Source organism: Rutilus rutilus (genome assembly GCF_951802725.1).
Source record: "Rutilus rutilus genome assembly, chromosome: 12".
Lineage (NCBI taxonomy): Eukaryota > Metazoa > Chordata > Actinopteri > Cypriniformes > Leuciscidae > Rutilus > Rutilus rutilus.
In genome coordinates, this window is record NC_140217.1 from 23,749,588 (window position 1) to 23,774,267 (window position 24,680).

Sequence of the window (24,680 nt, forward strand, 5' to 3'; positions counted from 1 at the left end):
ATTCTTTCAATATACCTGATTATTTAATTGATACCCGTATCAGTGTGCTGGTTATCTATAACTTTGAAAGTGCTGTTCAGTTTTTATGTACCTCAATGACAAATTGTGTACTCATGCAGCACTGGCATAGACTGATGTGCCTTTTAGTGAGCTGCTTTTTAGCAGTGACCCATAAAAGAGAACTGCCTGCACCTCTTCTTTTTAAACTTGACTTTTTTTTTTTTCTAAACAAGTTTAGACAAAAACGTGGAACTGAAATAGAACTCATCACGTCAGAGAAGTTCAGTGATGTTTTGTGCATGTGTGAGCTTATCCAGATTTTGGGATCGGGCACCTATTTTCTTTGAAAGCCACATGTTTTAGTGCAATCCATATTTGAGAGGTAAGTAGGTGGTTCTTTGATGTTATCTGGAATGCATTAGGTTTGTGTTTGCACTGCAATGTGGTCACATGTGTTTCTTCACCTCGGAAATGTAGTTTTATTGATCGGATCATGAAACATTTTGGAGCCCCTATTTATGTCTGCATTTAGTTCTATCTGGATTATGATATAAACTGTAAGCAGGGTCATAAAGTAAAGATATGAATGACCTTTTCACAAAAGGTAACACTTTATTTCAATAGTTCACTTTAGACATTCTACTTTGCAACTATAGAGTAGGAGACCGTCTGATATCTGATAACCCTTTATTTTGATGCTCCCCAACAGATATTCTTCTTTCTAACTTTGCAAGTACATGCCAATTTATTCTACTAACCCTAACCCCTTATTCTACTAACTCTAACACTGGATAACCAGTCTACTGAGAATTAATTGGTATGTAGTTGCGAAGTTACTTATAGTTAGTAGAATGTCTCAAATGGACTATCAAAATAAAGTGTAACCTTACAAAATATTATAAATTTAGAGACAGGAGTTGTTTAAATTAGTGCCACATCCTAACCTGGATGCCAACTGAACTTAGCCCTGCCCACAACTTTTGAGGTTGGGAAGTTCAGTCTGGACTTGATCCGTTGTGGAGCAACTATGCTCGAACCAGACCTGTTCGGACCAATCAAATTGTCAGGGCGGGATTTCTACGATGATGGACAGATGATCAACAGTAACGTAATCATCCACGTCACCAAAGAGCGCTTGGGTTGAATTCGTTTACAACAAAGATGGCTGCCGCTGGAGAATTGAGATGTGTAGATTCCGCCATCGCGTCTGTTATAGAAGATATCGACAGCGCATTAATTTTAAAAGAGGAACAGAGACCAGCGATCAAGGCATTCGGCGATCGGAAAGATGAATGAAGAACATACGTCACTTACTCCGTTGCTCTGATTGGCGGTAGGTCTATCCAATTGAGTGCAGAGGCATTTTCTTTCCTGGTTCGGTTGAAACACGGCCCATAATAGCCCGATTGGAACAGTATCAGACTCATATTCTGACTAGAATCTGAGTATGACGACGTCAGGCTAGCCACATCCACAAGTGGGCTGTCTTTAGCCCAGACTTTGCATAATTAAAATGCTACCTGGGTGATTTCCATCTCAAACTAGGATCTGTGCGATGGCAGAAGTTGGCAGCCTTGTCTGTCAGTACTCTGAGGGTTTATGGTTCTCAGAGCAGCAGTCATTAGACACGTACACATGATTAATGTGAGGCGTGACTCTGCTGCTTCTGCTGTCTGCTGATATTGACGGGCCTCTGACACCAATTACAGCTGAATAATTAGTTGATTGACTTGCTGTTTGGTAATTCTGTTGCTCATAGCACAACTAGTGCGGATCGCATGAGGCCTCCTGTGCTGGGTGTGTTTTGGACCAAATAAACCAGCTAAACACCAGATTGGCTAGACTGGGTGGCCACCTGGACAAGCTTAATCAAGCTAAGACCAGCAAACCATCTTACCCTGCTGGGCGGAAAAATAGCTTGAAACATCATAAGATGGTTTTCCTGGTCAGGCCGGTCTGATTTGCTGATTTATTAATGCTGATTTTGGGCTCTTATCAGATGGTCACCAACTAAACAAGCTACAATATATAGGCTATACATAAAAAAGTAATATGTGTATTTGCAGCCTGCTTAAATACATTAAATATGTGTTTGTACAATATTATAATAGCAATAAACTATTGTAATGACAGCTGTGGATGCAAATAAAGATGAGAAACATTTAATTGGAGAATAAATTAGGCTATTATGTGTATTGGCACCCTGCTTTAGTGAAAGCAGAAAATTATGTTTGATTAGTATAATAATAGAAATGAGCCATAATAAATGTAAGTCTAATGTAGTCTAAAATTACTATAATAATAATAATAGTAATAATAAAGTGCTAGAAACAACTATTCACTAGCAAATTATTTACTTTTGTTGACACAAACCATTTTAAAGTGGTGCCCAATATGTATAATAAATGATACTCACTCTTAGTCAGTGAGAGAGGAAAGCTCGGAGCGTTCTGACTGACCTTCATCCACCTTGTTACCTAGATAATGAGCTGTAGGTGGTGTGCCCTGGTCAGAGAGCCGTCTGGCTGCAGACGGAAATGGGTTCAGCACAGAAAGGGAAGCTCCGCTAGGGGCGAGAAGGCCAACGTTACACAAGGAAGCCATTTATAGGGTCTTGGCTGCAGGGCTAATTCTAACAGACGGAGCTTAGTTCAACAGCAATGAGCCACTGCATTAACTAGACACAAACTAGACAAAGACTATAGAGTTAGAAAATCAGATAACAGGCTGGGAAGAGAGCTCAGAGAGAAAGTATAAGAAACACATACAAGTTGGTGGAAGAAGAAAAAAACAGTAGGAGACAGAGATGCAATATTCAGCACTGCTGCACTGAATGGTACATCACTTTCTATGACGCACGGTCTCCAGAGATATGGAGGAGGACTAGAATCTCTCCGCAGAGCATGGCGCAAGTTCCTTGTATAATTACCACACTGTCTAGGATGTATCCTGTAATTTGATTCATGTCAAAAACCTGTCAGAAATGTTGCTGACGTCAGTTTGAGAAGAATGAGAAAGGACATTAACATTTTGAGTCTTTTTATAAAGAAAGAAGGACAGAAAAATGCCTCTCATATCTAATCATTCTTGTCTCTTGCCCTTGGAATATGCCCTTTATAATATGACACACTCAGCGGGGTTGAGCTGTGCTCAGTTTAGGTGTCACACCTTTTGCTCAGACCTCTACAGATCAGTTTGCCCATGTTTATTAAATGTGTTTTCACCTCTGCTGCCATATTAAAATAGCAAAGATCAATAATTCAGCTTCACTGGGAGTATAAATTCTCCTCTCTTCTCTCACAACTCTCAGTCTCTTTAAACACAAAGAAGGTAAACATTTGTTCATATCCGTTTAATGAGAGTGTTGTGTTGGCTTTTAGAACTGCCATTCAAGGAGGTCTATAAAACTGTAAACTCTAAAAACTGTAAAATCTTTCTAAAATAAGAGAATTTCAATTCACCTCATGAAAGTTGCTCAGCTGTAGCACGCTCAAATCTAAGTTTAAGTTTATTGTCCTTTCGGAAATTCTTTTGGGTCTGTGGCACCCTTCAGTCATCACCAACACCAAATGACAAACACAAACAAACAGCAAAAATACAAAAGTACCTTACAAAATACAACAGACATCAATAACATCCCTCTCGCAACAGCAAAGTCACTGCCATAGATGTAAAATGACAACTGTGATATCACAAGAATTTATTTAACAGAGCTATACTGGAAGATATAAAAGATCTTTGTGCATGGGCCGTCCGTAATAACCTATACCTGGACCCTATACCTTCGACCAGATGGTAACAACTCATATGATGAATGGGTGTGATTCATCCTGAAGAATTACATGGCTTTTCCTCACAACTCGAGATTCACATAATGTTGTCAAACCATATTGCTGTTTACCTGCAATCTTACTAGCCATATTAACAATCTTATTTAATTTGTTCATATTTGCTACATACAGCGAGATACTTCTCAAGCAACAGAGCTACAAGTCAAAATACTCCAATTCTACTCCAATTCTTTGTTGAAATGTAAAAAAAGTGCCTGTAATAACAAAAAATTCATGACTAATTTATTCAAACAAATACAATGATTATGCAATATATAGTGAAAAATGCAGAAAAATGCTCCTCTCTAGAGTTATTTTTTCTAGCTAACTAGAAAAAAACCCTGCATTAACTAAAAGATGGATTTTGGGATTTAAGAAACAATATCGGGTCATCAAAATAAGATAGATTAAAATCGAGTAATCAATATTGACAAGCCTACTAGATATTTATACATGTGAATAACCATGGTTGCAGACAGTCAACTTGTGTTCAATAGAGTAAACAGACCAGCTTTGCCCGTTCCAGTATGCCGAATGGCTTACGTATATCGGCCCGTAGAAACAGCCGTTATGGTTATAGCATCTACGTTACAGTCTGGGCTAACTACTAAGGCTAATCAACAAGATCTTGACCCTATGATTTGTACAGCATGAGATTTGATTTGGGGGACTAATTTCTATGTATTGTAATAGAAAATCCTCATTTTAGTTAAGTTTAGTTTTACGGTCAGAGCTTGGGTTTCATCATTTACAGTTGTAATCGAAATTATTCAACATCCATTGCTATTCAGGTTTATTGGCAAAATTTACAGACGTTCAGCTGCTTGCAATGAACAAATCAAACAAAAGTAATTGAAATAGCTCAACACAACAAATGTTTCAAGTGGTTTCCCCAAATTAAACTGAAAATGCCACTTTTAATTACTTCTGCAGTCTCAAAGTTATTTTACCCCTTCATGGCAAGCATCTTAGAACACCCTTTTGCTGTTATGATCTTCTGCAAACGAGATGTATAACCAGAAATCAGCTTCTGGCAGCGTTTCTGAGGAATCTTAGCCCATTCCTCATGAGCAATGGCCTCCAGTTTAGTAATATTTTTGGGTTTGTGTGCTGCAACCTTCTTCAAATCCCACCAGAGATTGTTTATGGGGTTCAAGTCAGGTGACTGTGATGGCCACTGTAAAATCTTCCAGGACTTCTTCTGCAACCAAGCCTTGGTGGAATTTGAGGTATGCTTGGGATCGTTGTCCTGTTGGAAGGTGAAGGTCCAATGACACCGAAGCTTCAGCTTTCTCACATGACGTTTTCTCCTAGGATTTCCTGATACTTCAATGAATCCATCTTGCCTTCCACACGCTGCAGGTTTCCAGTGCCAGATGCAAAGCAGCCCCAGAGCATCACCAAGAACCCCCATGCTTAACTGTAGACAGAGTGTTCTTTTCAGCATATGTTTCATTCTTCTTCCTCCAGACATACCGCTGATCCATAGGGCCGAAAAGTTCCAGTTTTGTTTCATCGCTCCAAGGAACAGAATCCCAAAACTTCTGTGGCTTATTTATATGTTTTGGAAAAAATTTTAGCTGACTTTTCTTGTGCTTTTGGGTCAGTAGTGGTGTACGTCTTGGAGTTCTGGCATGCGTTTATTATGCGCCTTACTGTGCAAGCTGAAACCTCAGTGCCTGATGCCACCAAGTCTTGCTGCAGGTCTTTTGCAGTCATTCGAAGGGTTTTTCTGAACCTGCCTTCTCAGAAATCTGGTTGCAGCCATTGATAGCCTCCATTTTCTGCCCCATCCAGGTAGTGTAACCACTGTTCCTTTAACTTTGAACTTGCAAACTATGCTTCCAACGGTGTCTCTAGGAACATTTAGTGCCTTCGCTATCTTTTTGTATCATGTTCCTTGTTTCTGAAGGGTGATGATATCTTCTTTTAACTTTTTGAACCATTCTTTTGACTTAGACAAATTTCTAACATGCAGTCAAACGTGACACTTAACAAACCTAGCCAGTTCATATATTTAATGTGTTCTAGCTCAAGCACACCTGGTGCAGCTAATGAAGCCCTTGATTAGCTGCATCAGGTGTGCTTGAGACAACACCTGTTTTTCAGATTTGTGCTGTTGTGAGAGATTCTATTCAGGGGGTTGAATCATTTAGAAACTACTGAAGTCACTAAAAGTGGCATTTTCAGTTAAATTCGGGGAAACCACTTGAAACATTTGTTGTGTTGGGCTATTTCAATTACTTTTGTTTGATTTGTTCATTGCAAACAGCTGAAAGTCTGTACATTTCGCCAATAAACCTGATTTGCAATGGGGGTTGAATAATTTCGATTACATCTGTACACTTGTACAACAATGAAAGTTCTGTTCCAAACAATGACGCACTGACGTGTGCTGGTTGTTGTTTGTGATGTAATATGCATGTTGTTGCCACTTTGCTTCAGCAGAGTGCCGCTGGTGTCAGCAGGAAAGTTTCATGCTCACCTGATCTCATTGGACATGCTTCAAGGGTTAGACGTTTTTGAGTCTTTCAGTTTCCAGTCAGGCAGTCGCCGTGGTTGAAGAGAATCTAATTTAAACATTGAAACATTAAACCAGCCTCTCCTGGCTGACTGGCCTCAAAAGGCAGACATATGACTCCCATCTTCTCTTTCAAGGCAATCACAACCCCCTCTGGAGTCATATATTTTAAATCCATTGTCACTACTTTGGTGTGTGTTTGTTGGTGTGCAGCACATTGACCTTATACCATGAAGCAAAACGCTTCATTACACTCTGCTAGTAGAGAGTGAATGGTTCTTCTGAGATTCATTTGTAGTTGAGTGAAGGGTCCTGATCTCCTTTTTTTAGCAAGAGAGAAAAATACAGTGTTTGCCCATTATAGAGGTCAATCAATGCCTGATGTCTATTGCTGACTGTACTGTACAATGTTTACCCGTAGTTTGAATGGCAGTGTACTGAAGTTGATGGAGATAACAGAAACAAATAACAGAAATAACACATACAAATAACATGTAATAAAAAATACAAATAACAGCAGAGCATTAAGCATTACGAAAAATATATGCAAGTCATTGACAGTCACACCCTATGCAGGCTTGTTGCTCTTAGATGGTCTCCCACTCAGGGGTGTGTTTCCCAAAGCCAACTATGGTTATAGTCTCCCACAATGGAAATTGCGATCATAGTTGGCCAACGATGCTTTTGGGAAACACACCCCTGGTCACCAGGGTTGGTCAAAATTTTGACAATAAGAATAGACTCCATTTTAATTCATTAGTTGAAATTTCACTTGATTTGTCCACTTCCCAAATTTGAATTGGACTTTAAATGACAGGAAATTTACTGGAAAAGTGTCTTTAATACATATAAATTCAACAAACTTTAAGATTTAAGAATTTTAAGAACATTCAAAGTTTGTCCTGACTAAACCAGACAAAACCAACTAGCCATCTTAGGGTGGTTTAAGATATTTTTTTCAGCAAAGATTCCAACAAGGCACTCCAAAAAATGCTGTCATAGTTTACTCACCCTCATATTGTTCCAGGCCTCTCTGACATTCTCTCTCCTGCAGAACACAAAAGAAAATACTTTGAAGAATGTTGCTATGCTAACCAGACAATTTTGGTGACCATTTTCTTGAAAAAAAAACATGTCTTTTTAGTCTGGTTTAATATGTTTTTTTCAACAGGGATTCCAGTAAGGCCTCTTTACAAGATGAACCGGCAAAATTTCCTTGGTCAACCAGCAGCCATCCATTAATCCATTTTACAAACTGTTTGTCCTATGTTGGGTCACGGGAATGCTAAAGCATCTCCCAGCGAATTGAACCATTGACAAGGAAACACACTTGGATGGATGGCTTGTCCATCACAGGGCTAACACACACAGGAATAACACTTGCACTCAGAGGAGAAAAAAAGAGTTCGTCTCAGCAAGGACTAGCCATCTATAACAAACTCAAATAGCAAGAGACTGTAAAACTTGTAAAACAATGTCTTGCTCTGGCATTAGGATTTTAGCTCTACATATTTTAGCTTAGGCATAGAGAATCCTGCAACAATTACAATCCAGGTACTGTCAAAGTACAAGTATTGACAACTTTAAGTGCTACTGTATATAGTGATTTTTTTTTTTTTCATTTAAAACAAGAATTTTGTGAATTTGACAGGAGAGGGATCTTCTAAAGATGTGTGTTTTCAGGCTTCATTTGAGTTCTGAGAGGACCATTAAGCGGCATGGATGAAGATACTGCTTACTCATTCCTTTCATTCCTTTTGCAGAAAGAGGATTACATATAGTAGTCTTCCAAATCCTGCTCAACGATACCCTCACAGTACATCAAACGAACTTGAAAATCTGGGATTATTTCTGGGACAAAGGGAATGAGGTGATGGGACTAAAGTCCAGAAACCAAGTAGTGGGTGGAGATTTATTATTAGTTAGGAAGGAAACATAGCAATGATACTTAATCTGCTTAAATGCCACAATTAAAATTTAATTGTGTAATTTCTGTGCCACAAGCATCACCAAATGCAATTGAATTCGTTAAATACCGACCCATCCAACAAACAGATATGACTATGTTGACTATGTTGGCCTGGTTGGGAATCAACCAACCAATACAGTTGCTTCTATTTTAACATGCAAAAAAAACGACAATGGATGCTTATAAAAAATTCTTATAAAAATCAAATATTCTAGAAGAATAGGAAACAGCTCATTGTCTATGTATATTTGTTCTTGCCTGACTGGATGGTAAAGATAATTTCAGAAGAACATACTGTGAGCTTCCTGATTGCTGAGTTACAGTAATTATGCAAACATGACTTGCTTTTAAAAGTTCCCACTGCACTGCCGAATCCCAATCTCATGTCTTTTCTCTTCTTCATCTGAGGCTAATGAATGTCTGCTGTCTTTACAGACAGATACATTTTTCTTTAGAGGATATTGAGTCTTCTCACTGGCAAGCCAATGAAGGTGAACAGGTGCACAATAGTTTCTCAGTTTCTGTGTGGCATAAAATAAACCTTTTGAAACCATACGTTTGAAATAATATATATATAATTATACACATGTATATAAATGTGTATATATATATATATATATAATTCTGACAACTCTTTTAAAGAAATATTGGCCCTGAAAGTTTGAGTTAGAATAGTTTACAATAGCACGATTATAAAAAGTGGACTAGTAAGTAGATGAGTTTACCTTTTCTGCGTGATGCTGTTTAATGTCCCCAACAACCTCTGTGATCCCATTTAGCCACTTGTTAGTAAGGTTTCTAAAAACCACAAGGGGATATCACTGATGTATTTTGTGTTGTAGAAAAAAACATGAAAATATCTTGAACTTGTGTTAACCACAGAGTTTATTTCAGGCATTTAACCAAAAACCCATTCAAAAAAACCTATTGACTTCAAGATAATGGAACCAGAAGTGCTAAAATGTTATTGAATGTTGTATTCAAGCAATCACACAATTGTTCTGTAATCAAATGACACATGCTGTCATTGCTAGTTGTAAAATTCATATTAGTTATATTGAATTAACTATTGTAGGCATCTTTTGAACAAGAAAATATGTTTCTATTTAATCAGCAATCAACTAGCAAAAAAAAAAAAGGCTTTGCAAGTTGCAAAATAAATAGAATTACACTTTTTTCATTGGAGCAGAAATTTACCATGTTTTTTTTTCTATCTGCACATTCATACTTCTCAAGCCAACGCCAGACAGAACAAACATCCATATCTACTATCTCTACTGCCATCCCACTTTCACCCCCTCTGCTTCCCTCAGCTCCATCACTCTTTTCTTTCTCAGCTCTCCTGTTCTCTGTCTCTAATGAATTTTTGATGCTGTATGTTTCTTTCCGGTGGGTTGGGCTCACGTCCCAGTGTTGTGTGGAGGAGGCAGGGCCAAGATGGCCACCCGGCTGTCGTTTATTTTTATCCTTCTTTACGCAAGTGGGAAACAGTCCTAGGGCGTGGTGCAGGACTCTGATTGGCTCTCAGTCTCAGTGGGATTGCATGATGGCAATGCCCCAGAGGGTAAGGCAGGAGCCATTTCTCTTTGGCACGCTGTAGTGAGGGATCACTGCTGAGAGATATCATTGTTTTGGAGATGGTAAGCACCACCTTCAGAGAGAATGTGCATCTGTTTATTCTGGACTGGCCAAATCAGCTTTAGATGCCTTTTCATCATAAACCAGCTTGCAGAGTCATTACGGCTCTGTTCATTTTTTGACCAATGATAATATTGAAAATGTAATGATATTTATGAATTAATAATTCATGATATTTGTAAAAAAAAAAAAAAAACTTATTGGAAAAATAATGTTTAAGATATGCACGCATATAAGGTGTGAGGAAATACGTTATTAAGTTTTACTTGATGGTTGCACCATATGACATTTTTAGAGACATTATTAACAAAAAAAGTGTAAAAGTTCTTAAAAACCATTTGAAACTAAGATTAATACAAAGAGTACACTTTGAAGAGTTTTTTTTTTTAATTACTCTTATTTAATTGACCCTCATCCAGTCTGTTTACATTGTGTCCGTTCACACATGATTCATTCTTTTACGTCTTTGACCATTGCAATGTGAAACACTGTTTTAAGCTTTTAAGACCACGTGTCACATTAGAAAAATGTGAAACTTGCATTAAAAATGTGAAAAATGCATCTTGAGACCACCCGTTCCATTCCTCCACACCTAGCTGCCTTTGTACGCAAGAACACATCATGTCATGTGTGAGCAACCTTTTACATGCACAGCAACAGCCTTGCTACACTAAAAGCATCTTTTCCACTGAATTGCTGGAAGGTAAAGCTGGAGCTCTGACCTCTTTGTAGATCAATATACTTCAAAACAGATGTAAATTTTTTGTGTTATAGAAAAAAGGCCAAGTTGATAAGAACAATATCCAGTTCAGTATGATGCAGTTATAAGAAAAAAGGTAAAATCTTATTGGGTTTTTCTCCAGCAGGCCATAGTAAAAAAACGTGCGGGCTGATGCTGTTCAGCCTGTCACCTACACTATACAACCTAAACCTCTGAAGAAATAACCCAGACACAAGCTTTTTATTAGTCAATAACCATGCTTTAATTAGGCACATTCCTTAGTTTTCTAGCTTATTGTAATTTGAATCATAGAAGTAAAAGGGCCAATGACATGACACACTTTTTGTGTAATAATGTATTCAAAAATGCTTTAAATTGCATTGTTCATTGTTCATTCTTAGGTCTTATTCTTAGAAAAAGTCATGCAACCAACATATAGGAATAAAGGGAGAGAAAAAAAACTGTGAAGTCTCTTTAAATTTCAGATTTATTATGACAGGGCAAGGTTGTTGAGGTTGTAAAATGTCATGTGGTGTGACTCCCCCAAAACATAATGAAATTTATACATGAGTAATTCATGATATTAATAAAACATGATAATTATAATCATAAAAAAAGTTTTAACTTTACCTTTTGTAATAATAATAGTTAAAGGCACACTATGCAAGATTTGTACCTTAATATAACAGCTTCGAAATCATTTCGATGGTAAACGAACTCATGGGGCGAATCATCCTGATAGCGAAGCAGGGGGGAGAATCACGCGAGAATCACGACTTGCTTTACGGCACGACGTCACATACATCAACAACCAATGAAGCATCCTCTATGGAAGACTCTAGCACGCATTTCAGACGTGAATCATGGCAGAGCAATGAAGAAAGCGTGGTCGGAAGAGTGCAGAGACAGCTCTGCGTGAGTGGTATTTACAACAATAACGTTAAATACAAGTACTCCACAGCGACTCTAGGGGTCGCTGTTTGAGAAAAACGGAAACTGCATAGTGTGCCTTACAAATATTCAACATTTAAAGAATTATGTTAATACTTTTACTTGATATTTATTTATAGTCATTAAATATTAACTTTTTTTCTTTTTTTTTAAGGTGTGAAAAACATCATTACAGTAATTTAAAAGCTCATAAAGTGTGTTTTCCCTCCCCACACAGTGTATATCTGTGTTCTCCCTGTGTGGCTGCTTATCCAGAAGGTGTAAGTTTGACCTTTAGCATGTGGTTTCTGTTCCTTTCCCTCTCCTCATTCGAGCCGCAGTGAGCAAGCCTTTAATCTGGCAGTCTAGAGGTGTGTGGGCTCTGCAGGTTAAGATGCCGAGTAACAGCTTTTTAGGGGCAGCAGATGTTCCTGTACTGGTTTTAATTGGGCCTCATGATGGCAACCCTCACCACAGTGCCTTTGAACGGACAGATAGGGGGCACCAGTGATTAAAGGAGAAACCTGTTAATTGCTCGATTGTGTGACTTCGAGCACAGCACTTATGCATATGAAGCTGTCTATGACATCACTGTATAATTGATAGCTAGTGACCTCCCTGGGAGTGTTTGGCTCAGTGCATTCAGCAGAAGCTTCTCATAGTGGCCATTAAATTACTTTTTTGTTGTTGTAGCATACAAAGGACATTCTGCTAACCTGAATTTGAAAGCGTACACACATTATAATTATGGTTGAGATAAGAAGCCCTCCCGCAAATAGATGAGCTTTTGCATTACAAAAAAATGTTACCTCTAGAGAGGTTTTAGATCAAGGTAATTACTGCACCTCGTATTGTTGCTAAAGCTGGCTTGTAACATAAGCAAATTAGAAGTCTATCCACTGGTCTTTATGGTTGACGTTTAACAGCGGGGGATTAGAAGAGTGTGCCATTATGCTGTACTGTGAATACCAACAAATCACAATAAACAAAGCCTGGCCTCATCGTGGCAACACCCAAGCCTAATTAATAGAGTTCCAAGGGAGATACATTTGCATATGCAAATTTCATGACCATGTTAGGAAGCATTAGATGCGAGCGGCTTTGATGTTGATTTATTGATGGCTCTTTACAACTAAGGTTTTGTACATAGCAGGGCTAGATCAGCCAGTGACTGGGGCTTCTACTCAGTCTCATGTAGGGGCTGGTATCCAGGGAGAAGTGTTCAAAGGGCCACTCTTTGTTCTCAGTGTCTGAGGGAGACCAGCGTACCTCTCCACATTAATTAGAGTTTAATGGCAATCGATAGGTCTCAGGCCCTGAAGAAAAAAAATATTGATTTGTTCAAATGTCAAGATGAAACAGTTTTGCGCAAAAGGTGGGTGGAAGCTGGGCTGAATTTGGATCATGGGGTGTTAAGGTTAGATGGTTTTAGAGTACATTGATTTCCACAATCCGGAGGCCTTCATTTGCCATGTAAAAACACATGTGCTAGCAGAAAACAAACTGAATTTAATGTATATGTACACTCACACAACACAAAGAAAGGAGTCTGTTTAGTAGAAGCTGTCTCTGTGTGCGAATATTTACATACGAACGCAATGCATGTTAAATGACAGAACTGATGTCATCTGAATCAGCAGAATATTTTGTTTAATGTGTAAAATAACATTTACTACAAGTTTAAAAGGGAGATTGGTACTACTTGAAATTCGTACTAAGAATTGTGAAATTTCAATGGTATTCAAAATGGTTACAGCCTTATTTTAACAAAAATATCTGTTGCAATTATGAAGAAATAACATTACTCGTCTAATCATGATATGCAAAATGCTATTTTTTCCAAAACGTGATAAAACATACATAACAAACATAAAACAAAGGCATGACCAAGCATGGAACTCAAACCAAGAACATAAACTTACAGGACATAACAGGAAACATTCAATACTCAACAAAGACACAGGGCAAACATGAGGGCTAAATACACAAGACAAATGACAAAAAGGGACACCTGTGAACAATTAATCAATGACCCAATGACAACATGACTAGGAGGAAACACATGGCAGGATCACATGACTAGAACAGGGGATCACATGACAGACAAGAACAAGGAACAAGAAACAAAACCCACAACGTGACACCCACACCTAGTTTAAGTTTTACTTAAGTAACTACTTTGATTTGTATCCGATAGATGTGGGAAAATTATATCTTTTTTTTTTATATAAATTGTGAATGAAAAAACACTGAGCTGACATTTCAAGCAACCAGTGTTACAACCATCCATGATCTCCCCTATACTGAATAACCTATAAATCATATAGCTTTATCTGTACATGATCATGCACAGAATACTGAAAATTCTTTCATAATTTAGTTAGCCTCATGTCATTCCAAACCTATAGGCAGTTTGTTCTTTTGCGGCTAAAACGGTAGACCAAACTTGGTATTTTCACCAGTGGCGACAACAATATAAATGTACATGTTATGATTTAAAAAATTAGCATGAAATGCTTTTTTACCTGGGTGTTCTGTGATAAGAAGCCTATCACATCTTTTGTTGTGCTGACGTAATAAAATTAGACATTGGTCACTTTAAAGTTTCAGTGGAAAAAACGAAACGTTTAAGCGCCAAAATACGCACAGGGAAAGCGAGGATCCGCTTTCCGCATCAGAAAAACATGTCAAATGAAAAATATCAGACTTTTTCAAACAGACTTTTTGAACACCAATGCTGACAGCACACCTGCTAATAAGAAAGCAGCAGCCTGGAAAGCAGGCTCCAGTCGTGTGTCAGCATGAGAGAGTAAACGACAGAGACACCGAAGATCATCTTTCCTTGTCAATAAATGAACACCCAAGTAAAAGTGCAGAAAGTCTATTACACACAATGTGGATAAACTAAAACAGGTAAACATGTCAGCTTTGTTTTCAATTCTTGTTTTCGACAATATTGATATGGATTCTAAAACGTCAAGATATTTTAGTCTATGCTGTTTTCTGTTGATGCATGAACTTAACATTATTTGTAACGCAACTGCCATCCAATGATCACAAGCCTTGTGCTTTGTTACTTTTAACATGTTTGTTACTTTTGATAAACAGCATTCAAATTTTGTACATTTGATCACAAGATTTAAGCAATAAATGTGGTTTTGTGGCTCTTTAATGTGGCGTGACAGATCGCTGAAGTTCAAGCGCCATTTTAACTTTACTATTAGTTACAGCACAAAGTAAACATGAATCAACTTTAGAAGGAATGTTGAAAGATAAAGTACAACTTACCAAAATGAATCATGGCTCATGTCAATCAGTGTTTTAAACGCGGAAAGCTTGAGAACAATATGTCACGTAACATCACATTCAATGTCCAACTGAGGAGCATTTTAATAAACATGCACTATATTACAAATTCATTATATTTTTACTTAATCTGTTGTCTACATGATTAGAAAGAATGGAAGGAGCTAAAAAATATAATTCAACACTGATTGCATGTCAAGAGCTGCTTTTCACCAATTTTACCTCTCAGACATTACTAATGAAGAAAAATGGACTGGATGTGTGCAAGACATATGACAAGGATGCATGGAGGAGGAGGCCAAACCACATAATGTTGGCTCAGATTCTGTTTAAAGAACAATTCTTTGTGACTGTATATAGTTCTCAAGTTGGAAAAGATGTTCAGTTCCCCCTTTATCAGGCCTCATACCCTGTGCCTTTTACTACAGAATCTAGCTAATGGCCCTCTAATTGTTCTCCATGTGTTTTTATGCCCCTCAGTCTGTGCTGAGTGTGATGAATCAGATACTTTGCAGTAAAACATGAGATTCCCTGGGAATCTAATGAAAAACAGTGAATAGCAGATGGACAGAGATGCATTAAGGGGAGCTGTGCAGGTGTGCAGATAGATCAGCAACATTACTGTTTGTTTGCTTTCCACTGCACTTCTTGCGTCCCTTGTCTCTGTATGTAGTTTGATTTCATTACATACCTGAAATGTGATGGCTTGAGCAATGATTAGGGCCCTATGATTATGGACGGGAAAACTGACGGACGGAATCATGGAAATCAGTCATAAAAATGGAATTCACTGTATAATGAAGAATGCCACAGAATTTAGTCTGTGATTTAACTGCTAAAATAAATATGAAGTCTGCATGTTCTGTGTGTCTCTGACAGCTCACTACAGCTCTCCAAAATAAAAGTTTGGTTTGGTTTTATTACCATTGTATAGTAAAATGTATATTTCTCAAAGTAATAAAATAATAGTAATAATAATTTAGTAAAACATTATTTGTGTGGAATAACAGATTTTTTTCCCCTCATTAAATTATTCAGTAAACCTGTTATGTCTTTCAAAAAAAAAAAAAAAAAAAAATCACAGAGCCCTACATGAGCCCTGTATTTTAATGCTGCTGAGTAGTGTATGCTAATTATCAGAAGCACTAATTACAGTTAAATGATTCCTGCACGATAAGATACAAAAACTTGCCTAAAATGAAGTTCATTAGCTGAAATGATATGCTTTCATTATTGAAATTGCTGATGGATTGTCTGTGGCATTTCACATAGTTCTTCAGAGTGTTTCTGTCCCGAAACTTGGTTTGACAACATTAAGTACTGAGGATTTTATCAGCATACATGAGTGGATTTGTCATGAATATATAATAGTGATGAAATAAAGCTGTTTTAAATTCAGTTCTTGGAGTTCATAGTGTGTCTGCTAACATTTATCAGACAGCGCCTCGAGTATGTATTAAAGAGATATCAAAGACCCGAATCTCTGTACCAGAAGACTCTGCTGTCAGTTGCGTCCATGTTTTATCAGTATATTTCTTTAATAAGATTTGGAGTTGAAATAATTTCTCAGGGTGGGCTTATTTTTCAAGTCAATTTCAGAATAAGTATTGCTTATAGTTTTGGCTAAAAAAAAAAAAAAAACTACTGGAGTGTTATTTCCACTGTTATTGCCCGATAAATAATATTCATTAAGCACAGATCGTTTTGTTTCGTGAAAGCTTTCAAACTTGTGTTTGATTTCATTTCTTAGACTTATTTATAATGAAAAATATCATACAAATATAACAGATCATTGTGTCACTTGAGGTTAGGTTGTCTGTTTCTCATAAACTGCACCTGTCACATAAATGATACATTGTGGTATGGCTAATGCAATAAATATTTTGCACGTGTCATCACAAGGAGTTGTGGAGACAAAAAAATGCATTCCAGATATGGGTAAAAGTTGTTAGAAGACTAATGTTGCACAAAATTTTCTTTAGTAGATTTTTTTTTTTGGTCTTTTTAATTGCACACATCACTTATGTCAGCGAGAGTCAGAATATCTTTCTCACAGTTTGACTTATAATGTTGTATTTTATTGCAGTTGCCACAGCCATTTTTTTTACTTACATTTTGCTTGTCAAGTGTTTATTTTAGACATTGCATGTGTATGCATGCAACATATAATACAAATTCAATTAATTTACTTATTCATTTCTCAATTAATAATCATGGTTTCAAAATGTGTGAGAACATACTGGGGTGGTCTGATGCTGCTTTAGTTTTGTGTAAATAAAATGCAGCATCAGAGCAGCCTTAGACTTTGCAGTTGCCATAACGGAGTGTATTTTATTACACGATTATTTATAATGTGTTATTTGTAATATTTTATCATTTAACATTTTCATTGATTTCATGCTTCTATATTTAATATTTAAAACATTAATTTTGTACTTTTCATTTTTCATTATTTCTTCAAGTGTACATCTACCATTTATCATTTTGCATTTGTTTCAGTTACTGTATTTTATTAAAAATACAGTAAAAACTGAAATATTTTGACATTATTACAATAAAAAAAAACTGTTTTCTATTTTAATATATTTTAGAATATCATTTATTCCTGTGATCAAAGCTATATTTTCAGCATCATTACTCCAGCCTTCAGTGTCACATGATTCTTCAGAAATTATTCTAATATGCTGATTTAGTGTTCAAGAAACATTTATTATGATCATCAATGTTGAAAACAGTCATGCTGCTTCTTATTTTTGTGGAAACTGTAATACATGTTTTTTTCAGGATTCTTTGGTGAATAGAAAGTTTAAAAGAACAGCATTGGTTTGAAATATAAATCTTTTTTAACAGTGTAAAGCTTTTTATTGTCACTTTTGACTAATTTAATCCTAAAAAAAAAGTATTAATTTCTTTCAAAAAAATCGTACTGTTCCTGAACTTTTAAACAGTAGTGTAATTTCTGTGTAAATGTATGTACTGTATAAGGCACACTGTGATTGATCAGTCTGTGTAATGTACCTTTAGTGGTATATATGTGGTGTTTCATTTAAGACAAAATTAAATGTCTAATCTATTCTATCTGTAGCTTCTCCCATTAATCTGCCAGCGTATCCTTAAATTTTTTAAGCTTAAGTCTCTTCCTTCCCATTTCCTTATCCTGTATCCATTATCTGATTGTGCATCTAATGGGCGCTCTTAGTGGAGTCAAAGCACCAAATCCAATCTATCACAGTAAAGGCTAAGCACTAAGCCCTGTGTCCAGCTATTGCTTTGGTGTCTGGCATAAGTTATTAACTGAAAAATGTTGGATGCCCTCTGCTCCACTAAATGACATGATATTAAATATTTATCAGGACTAAAATTAGATGCCCACCACTCTATCTATTAGTAACAGAGCTTGAACTGTTCGTTTTGGTGGATTCTAAAGGAGAAAGATCGCAGAATGGAAAAGATGATTTGCTATAAACTGATGTCTGTACACTACTGTTCAAAAGTTTGGGGTCAGAAATATTTTTGTTTGTTAAAAAAAAAAAAAAAAATGAATACCCTTTTTCAGCAAGAATTCATTGAATTGATCAAAAGTGACAGTAAAGACTTGCTACTAAAAAAAAATCTATTTCAAATAAATACAGTTCTTTTGAACTTTCTAATAATAAAAAATAAAAAAAAATTTTTTAGCTCAGTTTCACAAAAATATGAAACGGCACAAAAACAATAAGAAATGTTTTTTGAGCATCAAATCAGCATATTAGAATGATTTCTGAGGATCATGTGACACTAAAGACTGGACACTAAAGACAAGACTGGAAAAAAATTGTACCGCCCCTAACTGTTCCTGAATCCTAGAGAAAAAATAAATGTCCAATATTTCAACTCACATTTGCTGCTTTAGCAACGCAAACCTAAGTGGATGTTTTATTCCCACTGGTCTCACTGCAGTAGGAGCTGATGGTTTATGTATGTGACGTTGTGCTTTAGCGGTTGCCTCTCAGCGTCGGCTATAGCAGGGATGGCTGGCTATCTTCCATCCAACGGTTTAGTGTGCACTCAATAATCATGGTTTGTTAAATGGGGAGGGAAAGGGGCATTGCCCAAACCATAATTCAGAATTTACTCAAAAGCATTAGATAAAGCCTTATGAGCCCCATTAATTTAGATCCTCCTCTCTTTTAAACGGGGACAGATCAGTGTCTTAGGGAGAATTAGCATTTAAATGACTTGTGACCTGCAGCCTCCAGTCTACTTGCTGCAAAGACTTCTCAGCCATGAGAAATCCTGCTCTCTCCTTTATTTGATCTGTAGCTCAGAGTTATTTTCTGTGTGTGTGGATGTGGGTAAATTCATCCTTTTATCTACTCAGGTATATTTTCTTGTGTTTTTCTCTTGCTTCTCAGGGGAATCTCAGGTCAGCAGGGCAGATGAAGTTGTGCTGATGTTTTTTATTGCAGTCTGAGTTTAGGTTCTGTGATGCTGTTACTTGGATATTTTAAACCGTTTTCTACCCTAGATTTAATAAACCTACCCCAATAGAAGTAAAAATCTAAATAATCTACCTTTTTAATAAAAAATGTATTGCTCGGGGCTTCAAAAAAAGAATGAGGATATTACATTCATTTTATGTAGATGTGAAAATAAAACACTGTTATGTGGTGCCCTGGAAAATGTAGCAATTTCAATGTCTCATATGACAGCCGATGACAAATCGACTCTATTCTTACACAAAAGAAATATTTTTTAATCTTTCAAATCTAAGACTGAGATGGTTTAGGATCTGCCCTAGTCCTAATGCAATGATTTTCAATGGTTCCATAAATTCACTGACGACCTTCTGGATAAGTCTCCTATTGAATGATTAGATCTCTTGGCAGAGGTTTCAATTAGCACAGTTGGCAGCCCACGGCTTGCAAATCAATCCAGTAAGCCCAGGCAGGCTTCACTGGCTTCCTCAGTTGCCGTCTGCTTTCAAATGGCTTCTATTTTAATGTTTCTCTTCTCTTTGTTCTCTTACAGTGGGGAAGACTTCCCTGATCACACGCTTCATGTACGACAGCTTTGACAACACATATCAGGTAGGCAGCTGGCGGCCCGCTTGACGTCCTTGTCATTCCGTCACTCAGAGAGCTCAAAGTGTCCCTCCCCTTATTGTGCAACATCAAAGAGTCATTTCGCACAATCTTCATAAAACACAATGGGCCGAGTTCAGTCTTTCAGTTGTGAGGACAATTCTTTCAAATTGATTATAAATGTTCAACATTATTGTAATGTTGTGTGGTTATTGATTCACATAAACGCTTTTGTGAAATTTTATTATTCATCTCCCTTATATTCATCACCAATCTCCTCTGAATCAGCAGCAGCAGAGATGAATAAACATGTATGGTCAGTTTCATATGACTGTATAGGAACTGATTTAACCTATACTGAGTAGCGAAACTCTTGGTGAATGGTGAGCCAGATGCAGATTCAGCGGAAGAACTCTGCAGGTTGATATAGACTGTTGTTGTTGAATAATGTGTGTGTTGGTGGAAAGCATGCTGTTTGAAACATCAAAGTGTCGTCTATATGATGAGGGTCATATTTTTCAATTAAACCTGTGAGAAAGCTGGTATAGCGGAAAGGAATCCATCTGTGAGATTCATTTGCTTGTATATATGATTGTTTAATTACAGGAACTATTTTATCCCCTATGATAATTTTAAAGTCATCATGCAATGAAAATTCGATTTATTCATGAATGTTATTTTTTTTCTTACCTTGTAATGTTTTATGAAAATGTCATAACTCCATCTTCCTGTGCAAACAACAGACTTCTCTCTACAATCATTTAGTCCACAATTGATTGTACTTTACATTCATTTTAATAGCAACACCAACATTTTAAAATCCAATCAACAACCTATGGATAGAACCAAGTACCCACCCTACATTTTGACTTTTTCAATAATGTTACACTTTGATATACATCACAATACATAAAAAGATATATTTTATTATTTTTCATCACGACTTAAAGAAATGAAACATAAAATAAAAATCATTGTAGTGTTAATGGTTAGTTTGTAATAGCTTTATTATTTTTAGCTTTAGCTATAGCATCTGAACTTCCTTGCTCTCGAGTGTGTTCTTGCTTTTACTTGCGTCTGACCTTGACGGCCAGAGAAAATTTCCACGTCAAAGTAGGTGGAGCCTCAGCACACACCTACCTATTACGTAATCGCCACAGACCAATGGTAGTTTGAAGGTGTTTTCCTTTTCATCAGATTTTCTGTCCAATCAAATGCTCTCTAGAATCTAAAGTGCCCCGCCCCCAAATAGATACTGAAGCTGCGGCTGAAACCGGTCACGTGTTCACACAATTTCTGGCACATAGTGCACTATATAGGGGATAGGGAACAATTCAGACAGAGTAAATATGCTTTCCATTGGGGAGAATCATGTCTGGTTTCACGTTAGTGTCACGTGAACCGCCGCAGCGCGCACAGTCTGCTCCAGTCCAGAAACATGATAGCACAGAGTGGATCATATGCACGAGTCGGCGTAGACCACAAAATCTATCAGACCCATTTGAATTCTACACAGAATGCTATATTTTAAAGCGAAAGGGTGGAGAAATGGTTAGACAGACTTGGCATTAGAATGCATGCACCAACATAAATTACACACTTTACACAAAAGTGCCCTTCATTGAAAAATCACCCATGAGTCTATGGCATTCTGTCACAGTACTGTTATGTCCAAATGTCTAAGACATCTGTATTAAAATGGAATGTTTCCATTCCACTTATCTGCATGGTTTATAACCCATAAAAATGATGTGAAAGTGTTGTGTTTTTCAGGCTGAAATGCTCTGTAGGCTTGTGTCTATTTAGATGTCTTTGTGTTTGAGCTGAGTCGCAGCTTTAGTGCACTACAGGTTCTACCTGTCACAATATTTCAAACCGTCTGAGACATATGCATGATGAAAGCTCTCTGAAGTCTCTCTGGCCTTGATATTGCCTTTCTCTCTCTCTTATATCCTCTCCATTCTGTTGCACCACCAATTGTGGGCTCTGCATTTAAAGTTTAGTAGGAAAATATATTGTAAAATATATATTTTTTACATTTCTATGCCAAAAGAAAACCTCTTCAGCAAACAAATATGGATTAATATCCAATCTATTGTTAATGTTTTGTTATATGTATGTGCTGTGTAAACAATTAAATAATTGACCCTTTCAGTTTTCATCCACACTGACACTGTACCAATAGCTTAATATTGAAAGAACACTGAATTTGGAGTTAAGCTCTAACCAGCCCCCTGATTTTCACTCTCACAATGTGTGTAACGATAAGACGACGTTAGTGTCATACACCAAACTAAGCATGCTGCGCTGCTACAGTGTCAAACTGTAATACGATTACATGAGTGCTTTGTGAGCAGACTGTGTTGTACTTTCTGACGAGATGATAGATTCTGGAATCTCAAATCCAGATACACCATGTGTTTGTTCTTACTAAACTGATTTGTGTTTACCCATTGTAAACAGATGTTTCTGTATAGATCTATTGTAAAGAGATATTATATCTGAGTTAATGACCTGATGCATTTTTTTTTTTTGTCAGAATCTATTAATTTGTTCAAAAATAAATTAAGATAATAATGTAACAAAAAATAATGTAATAAACTGTAATTTTTTACTGCCTCGAATACACATCTTTTATGATAAGGATGAAGTCTTTTAAATTGTCAGATAATTTGATCTTATCTTTATAGAGCAATGCAAGGATAGTTCAAGTTGTAACGTAATGTGGTGCAACTCCACAAAAAATTATATACATTTATAATAGTTGAAAAGATATTTTTTACCTTGAACAATAACTTTTTTGAAAATAATGATTAAGGAGCACGCTTACATTTTTGCTTGGTTAGACCACATGACAGTTTAACTTTTACTTCTACACGGATCAATGTTTTTCCAAAACCATATAAAAACAACATTAATACAATAGCCAATATACAGTAGTGTTGGAGGTTTCATGCCTATATATGCTTGGCCAATCTTCACTGATTTTACATTCCATCAGTATGAGCAGAGTATGAAGGTTGAATTAGCAGAGCAATAGCACAGCTGTACATAAAATATTGCAATCCACACAACGTAATGGGAGACATATAAGAGCTATAACACAGCTGCCCAACTCACTGCTGAATTAAATGCGCACCTTGACTCTCCTGTTTCCACCAAAACTGTTGAGCTTCACAGTTCACAGTCAATATTCATGGTTGGGCTGCTATAGCCAAACCTTTGGTCTCTCGTGCCAATGCCAAATGTCGGTTTCATTGGTGCCAACAGTGTAAATCTTGGGCTGTGGACAATTTGAAACATGTATTGTTCTCTGAGTCCACCTTCACTGTCTTTCCCACATCCGTGGGAGTTACGATGTAGAGAAGCCCCAAATAGTATTAACACCCGGACTGTTGTTTGCCCAGAGTGAAGCACAGAGGTGGATCAGTGATGTTTTGGGCTTCAGTTTCATGGCATTCCCTACTGTGCTTGATGGGCGCATCACTGCAAAGGACTACCGAACCATTCTGGAAGACCATGTACACCTAATGGTTCAATCATTGTACCCTGAAGGGAGTGCCGTGTATCTGCATGATAATGCACAAATGGACACACCAAGACTTTTGACAGAATGGTTTGATAAACATGAAAGTGAAGTTGAACATCTCCCATGGCCTGCACAGTCACCAGATCTAAATATGTTGTAGCCACTTTGAGGCAAGTCAGAAAATATTTTCCTCCACCAGCATCACACCAGCATGTTCTGGAAGATAAATATAGCTCAAAGTCCCACTGGCCACTGTGCAGGACATGTATCTGTCATTCCCAAGAGGAATTGATGCTGTATTGGCTGCAAAAGGAGGCCCTACACTATACAAATAAATTATTGTGATGTAAAACCAGATATTTAATTGTCCAATATATATATCATATAAAAATAAATTATATTATATAAAGTCAAAAGTTTGGGGACAGTAGGTTTTTTTAAGAAGCACTTTTATTCAGCAAGTATGCATTAAATTGATCAAAAGTGACAGTAAAGGAATTTATAATGCTACAAAAGATTCATATTTCAGATAAATGCTGTTCTTTTGAACTTTTTATTCATCAAAAATTCCTGGAAAAAATTTCACAGTTTCCACAAAAGTAACAGCACAACTGTAGTCGACATTGAATATAATAAGAAATGTTCCTTGAGCAGCAAATCAGCATATTAGAATGATTTCTGAAGGACCATGTGACACTGAAGACTGGAGTAGCTTTGCATCACATTAATAAATTACGCATAATAACACATAATAATCACGAAATACATTACAATACATTAATATACATAAAAATACATAATTACATTACAATAGAAAAAGTTATATCAAATTATAATAATATTTCACAATGTTACTTTTTTTCTGTATTGGTGATCACATAAATGCAGTCTTGGTGAGCATATAAGACTGCTTTCAATAACATTAAAAAATCTAACAGACCCCACACTTTTGTGTAGGTCATGCTATGTATTTTGAATAGCCTTCTCAGAAAGTAAACCTTTTACTTTTAGTTGTTTCATCACATTAAACTGGGATAGGAGAAAGTTCTTTACAATCGAGAAATGTCACACATCAACTTGAACTATTTTCATTGTCAAATCCATTCCTCAAACGCAGGACTGGTCACAGGCATTCAGTGAAGCTGAGATTCCAGAACCTTGTTTCAGACCAAT

At 36.7% G+C, this 24,680-nt stretch overlaps 1 protein-coding gene across 2 annotated transcripts in view; it reads left to right on the top strand.

The window, feature by feature from the left end:
• The window catches only part of rab6ba (RAB6B, member RAS oncogene family a), a 111,852-nt gene that overhangs the window by 14,529 nt on the left and 72,643 nt on the right, over positions 1-24,680 (top strand). For both annotated transcript variants that reach the window (XM_084426745.1, XM_084426744.1), the window contains exon 2: positions 19,926-19,984. In XM_084426745.1, the coding sequence (XP_084282871.1) occupies positions 19,926-19,984 (59 nt within the window). The remainder of the gene's footprint in view (positions 1-19,925; positions 19,985-24,680) is intronic.